Raw genomic sequence first — 6,000 nt, 5'->3', positions numbered from 1 at the left:
CTATACTTCATGAATAGAGGTAACAAAAAAATTAACAGGGGAAGGTAGTATTGAGTATATACCTCAGTCCCTACTTTTATCTTCTCTTCCAAGTCAGCCTTGTTTCCAGCCAAGAACATTATTAAAGTTGGATTTGCTAATATCAAACGAGAAGTAAAATAAACTTGACTGAGTTAGTAGTCTTGAAGAATATTAGTTACTCAAGCTATATCAATTATCACCCCCCTGCATATACGTAACACGTTCAAGTCCAAGACGGAGTGCACACTTGATCAGCCTGTGGTTAAATTCTTATTTATCCAGAAACTAGACCTATGAATTCTTTAGATTGCATTACCTTATTAGTAGAGCATAAGTAATTAAGAGGAAGTCAAAAATACCTTGGGATTATCTTCAACCACAGTTACTGCAAGATGGATCCTTCCTGTTTTTATATTCTGAAGAGGCAACCACATGTCATGCCTCTGGCCATCTCTATACTCACCAATGTTAATGGAGCAGAATCTGGATACAGAATAAGGTAAGTTAGACCGGCAAACAAAAACTGACTTGGGAAAAAACTTAGTCAGGCAAAACAAAAGTAACACACAAAAATTCATTAACATTGGTTAAAGCGATGATTCAAGACTCAACAAAATAATATGAAAAGCTTTGTAGTGACAGCAACTAAATCTACAGCCTGCCCATATTCTGGTATCCCTAAGTCATTCAATTCATCAACTTCTGAATACTGATCAATTAAATAACCTCTAAATAAGTTCAGAAACAAACCCAAGGCAATCATCAACAAATCGGTCCTTGTCACGAACTTCAATAGATAGCACAGTAGATGAATCCCATGTAATAATGGGCATCTTGAATTCTTCATGCCATTTTGGAGCCAGTGTTTTCTTTTGTGTCTTCGTCCTGAACCGGTAAAGGCCCAATTGACCCTTAACATAAGGGTCAGATAATCCTGACAACATATTGAATATTATATAACTTAAAAGAAACTACACTGTGGAAATTTAAAGAGCATGAGTGTATTATCAAATTACACTGTGGAAATCTTAGCTAAGCTTATAAGTAATTACGCTAACTAACCAGACCTAGGGAGTTACAATTATCAATCAAAAGTTAAATTGCATGGAGGTGCCACCTGGAAAAAAAGTATATGCATTCTTCTATGTATATGTAATGCTTAGCATATTTACTCACACAAAATATATCCTTGCTCAATGATATAAGGACCACTAAAACTTAAACTGACTAGCACCCAGTTTGTCACAAACAGACTTTAAAACCTTCAACTATGTATCGTATCAGACAGGGAAAATGAGACATACAATCATTACTCCAGTTGCTGCACCACCAGCTTCACCAAATATCGCTGTTGCAGCCTCTGTAACTAAAGTAGTTGCTCCAATATTGACAACACTGAGTACACAAGTAAATTCTACAATAAGAAAGAAATGTTCAACTTCATGACGAAAGAAAGGTTAGCTCACTCGCATTCTTTCAAATCAATGGTTTGGATCATTGCCATGCTTATGAAGATTCTAAAGTGTGTAAATTCACTGGATAATGATACTTTCCAAAGACAACACATTATTTAGATATAGGCATCCAGAAGGCCAAAACCAGTAAAAGCTCATACATTCCGAGGCAAATGTGCTAATTGAAGATTCTAATAGGTTAGTTACTCACATTCTTTCAAAATTTTAATGGTTTAGATCATTCGCATTCTTCCAAGATTCTAATGCAGTCTATCATTCACTAATTAGTTGATACACTTCAAACACAGAACTATATCAAAACATAGGCACCCAGAAGGCCAAAACACATAAAGTTCATACCTTCCAAGGCCATAGCGTGGTAATCGAAGTCTCTGCCATTGAGAAAAAAGCCGAGAGACCCAAAAGCGCCGCCAAAATCAAACCCTGCTCTTTAAAAACTTGAAGAACCAGCAGCGTCTTCGGCCAAGCATTTCTGAACATCAATATGCACTTGTCAACAACCCCATAACTTGCATTGACCACACCCTCCACAGCAAAAGCTCTCCTAGACCCATACACCAAAACCCCACAAACCATAGCTGCTAAAACAACTCCACACTTCACCATTACCCTAACAAAATCAAAACTCGAACCCAAAACAGCATTTGTACCACTAGAACTCTCACTATCTTTACCTACAGCTCTCAAACGAGCTCTATTAGCAAACAAGTCAACTCCCTCGCATCTTGGACCTAAGAACCTCCGAAAACCACAAGAAAAATAAAACAAGGGTGAAAAATTCAAGAGCTTTACATTGCTTGGTTGAGCACCATTGGAGCTTGAGACTTTAGCAGCTGCACTAGTACAGAAACCCTTATGTGAAAGTTTCAATCTGTATGCATTGTTGACAAGCTTTCTTCACATGACAACAGATACCCAACATTATAGAAATCAAAGCATAAACCAATAGAGCAATATAGAAATCAAGTAAAATTGTAAAGTAAAGAAGTCACTCACCTCAAATCCTAAACAGGACCAGAACTAGAATGAAAACAAGGCTCTAGAAGTTCTGCTCAACTTCTTTCAATTCTTCAACATCCGGAATTTCGATGGTGAAATTCCAAGATCATGAGATCAAATTCTCACATCTTCCTAGTTGCAGTACCCGAAACTCCTAGACCAAAATCCTATTTTAGAACAGAAACTATCCATAAGACCAACTCATCATCGAGCCCAAAATCTCTATCTCTTTCTCCCTTCCCATCTTCTTCTTTTCTTTTCTTTTCTTTTCTTCTCTCCCTTTCTCCTCCTCCGTTCGTTGTCCTTGTTCCTTCTTCTTCTTCTTTTTTCCTTTCTCGTCTAATCCCCTTCATCCCCAGTTGACAACAACTCAAAATCAGATTGAAAAAATCAAGGAATCAGATTAGATTAGGGTTTACTTACCCCCATTGGACGATGAAGGACTCGTAGTCCCGAAAATCCTTGCGGCGGAGGACGTTGATGTCGACGGCGACGCGAGCTTTAGACATAGCTGCGAGATTAGGAGGCGAGATCTGAGTGGGCTTGGGTTAAAGGAGAGAAACCAATTTGTTTTTTTGTTATGTTGTAATAAGCAAGCTAAGAGGGAGTTCGATATGGGTGAGGAGGGAATCTGAAAATTGGATGAGGAGGGAATCTGAAAAATGTGCAGCGCGAAACCATTCTTTTTGGTTTGATAACTTTGTCGGGGAGAGAGAAATCATTAAAAGTTTGGAACTAAATTCCTTCATGTTGTGCCAAAAAAAAATAGTTCCAACAAAATCCAAAGCCAATTTACTCCTTTGACGAGACGACATATATATGTTGTCTGAATACAAACAAAAAAAAGAAGCTACGACCCAAAACGAAATCAATTTATCTCCTTTGACCAGACGACAGTTAACTGTTGTTTGAAAATAAACTTAATTCTCAAAACTAACTTACCATGGTATGTTGCTATATTCAGACGACAGTTTTTACACTGTCTGTCGTTAAATTATATCAGACAACAGAAACCAACCTGTCTGTCGTCTAAGCTCTGTCGTCTGAAGGGTTTTTTGGCATAGTGAGCGCTTCCACCCAAAAGCAACAATTTTGAAGTTTACCAAACAACCTCACTTTCCTCTAGAAGCGCTTTTGGACCAAAAGCAGGTTCCAAAAGCAATCCCAAACTAAGCCTATATCTTCCCGATCTTGGAGGAGACCACTGCTCAATCCTAGAACTCTGAAAAGTTGAAGAACCTGAGGTGGAACTTGAATTGGCAGCTTTAGGAACTGGCCTCATATTGGCTTTGCAGAAGCTATTCAACCACTCTTCAGCTTGGAAGACAATCTGTTCACCATAAATTTTGTTCTCCCCAAACCTGCATGCATTCTGATTTTTCCATATCATCCAAGCAGTCACCCCAAATAAAGCAGTCACCTCTCTTCTTACTTTTACACAGCAGACTTCACTTACCCTAATGAATACTCCTCTTTCCTTTACCATTCCCCCACCAGTACTTCGAGACTTTGGATTGAAAAGAACGACACACACCTTTTGGGAGGCGAAACACGTTCATGTCATAAGTGGGGATAGCCTGCGCTACCGCCTTTAGTAGCACCAGCTTACTGCCTTAGATAAAAATTTGCTTTGCCAACCATTCATATGAGCATCCAACCTGTCATTGATCCTTTTAAACATTTGTTTTTTACTTTTCCCCGTCACCGTAGGAAGCCCAAGGTATCTCACATGAAAGGGAACACATGGAACTCTCAAGAAATCTTGAATGCTTTGCTTCAGTTCCGCAGAGACACCAGGTCCAAAAGAAATTGCCGACTTTTGAAAATTAATCTGTTGGCCTGCTGCCCTCTCATAGAGCAATAAACACTGCTTCATAGCAATCACCTCCTCCATACTAGCATTAGAAAATATGAGACTATCATCTGCAAAAAGAAGATGGGAAATCTCCGGGGAGCCCGGTCCAGTTTTAACTCCGCTTATCAAACCATCTCTCCCAGCTTTCTGCAGTAAAGTAGACAATCCCTCATAACATAAAAGAAAGAGAAAAGGTGAGAGTGGATCCCCTTATTGAAGGCCCCTCGTGGGCAGGAAATCACTAACCAGCTGGTCTTGCCACAGAACTGAAAATCTCACTGATCACACACACCTCATAATCAGGTTAACCCATGGATCTGCAAAGCCAAGCTTCAACATCATCATTTCTAGAAACCCCTACTCCACCCTGTCATATGCTTTACTGATATCAAGCTTGAGAACTAGCTTGGGTGCCTCCTAATTTCTATTAGCTCAAATGGTATGAACCATTTCAAAGGCCGTGATGATGTTATCATGAATCTGTCGGCTTTTGACAAAGGCACTTTGATACGGGGAAATGATCTTTGGCAGCATCACCTTCAACCTGTTGACAGTGGTTTTTGAGATTAGCTTATACACCACATTATAGAGGTTGATTGGTCTATAATCAGTTACATTACAAGGATGCTCAATTTTTGGTATTAGGGCAATCAGCGTGTGATTTATGGGAGAAACATCTGCCACATCATTGAGAACACGTAGGCAAAAAGTAGTGATATCCTCCCCTACTTCATTCCAATATTCCTGATATTATAGGGCTGATAAACCATCCATTCCCAGAGATTTGTTTGGTGCCATCTGTTTGAGCGCTTGATCTACTTCCATTCTAGAAAACAGAGTATTCAAGAATTCATTCATCTCCTGATCAACCACCACTGGAAGAGCATCAAGGATCAACTCTTCATGTGCACTACCTTCCAAAGTGAATAAGTGTTGGAAATAATCCACAAAGGCCCTTGAATACCAACAATATCCTCATGCCACTGACCACTAACATCACTAACACCCGAAATAAAGTTCCTCCAACCTCTAGCCTTTGCATAATTATGAAAGAACTTCGTATTGTTATCACCATCCCTTAACCAATCAATTCTCGACCTCTATTTCCAAACCTCATCATTGTAACTGACATATTTTGATAACTCCTCTTTAACCTGCCTTCTTTTCCACTGATTTCCAGCATCCAGGTCGTCAAAAAGAAACTTTTCCAATTCCAACCGCAAGGAATTAATTTTCTTAGGTACATTCCTGACCTGTTCCTCATTCCACACCTTCAGAGCACTACCAACAGCCGACAAACAGTTCCACACTCATACATCCCCTGCATTTGCTTGCCAACTGCTTCTCACCACCTCATTACAAGTCTCCACTTTCGTCCAAAAGGGTTTAAACTGAAACCTTATTTTCCCCCTTGGAGCTACCCGAAATCCACTACCTTCCGTATTAAATAAGAGAGCTAAGTGGTCTGAAGCCCCAGGATCAATATGCTTCTCATGCAAAGTAGGCCACATAACCCTAGCTGGATCATTAAGAAAACCTCTGTCCAATCTCTCCAGAGTGTGGCCATTCGACCAAGTAACAGCTGGCCCTAAGTACGAAATATCCAGCAGTCTACATTCCTGAACCACCTCTCTAAAACGTCTCATCTGA

At 39.6% G+C, this 6,000-nt stretch overlaps 1 protein-coding gene across 1 annotated transcript; it reads right to left on the bottom strand.

Annotated features, from left to right (window-relative positions):
- Window positions 1-1,321: 1,321 nt before the first annotated feature.
- Window positions 1,322-3,004, bottom strand: LOC133730639 (DUF21 domain-containing protein At1g55930, chloroplastic-like). Its single transcript, XM_062158191.1, has 3 exons — window positions 2,919-3,004; window positions 1,836-2,391; window positions 1,322-1,435 (listed from the first exon to the last, which is right to left on the bottom strand). The coding sequence occupies exons 1-3, from the start codon at window positions 3,002-3,004 to the stop codon at window positions 1,388-1,390; spliced, it is 690 nt and encodes a 229-aa protein (XP_062014175.1). The 3' UTR covers window positions 1,322-1,387.
- Window positions 3,005-6,000: the final 2,996 nt, after the last annotated feature.

The sequence above is a fragment of the Rosa rugosa genome, chromosome 2 (assembly GCF_958449725.1).
Source record: "Rosa rugosa chromosome 2, drRosRugo1.1, whole genome shotgun sequence".
NCBI classification, from domain to species: domain Eukaryota; kingdom Viridiplantae; phylum Streptophyta; class Magnoliopsida; order Rosales; family Rosaceae; genus Rosa; species Rosa rugosa.
This window is presented reverse-complemented; position numbering and strand designations above follow the sequence as displayed.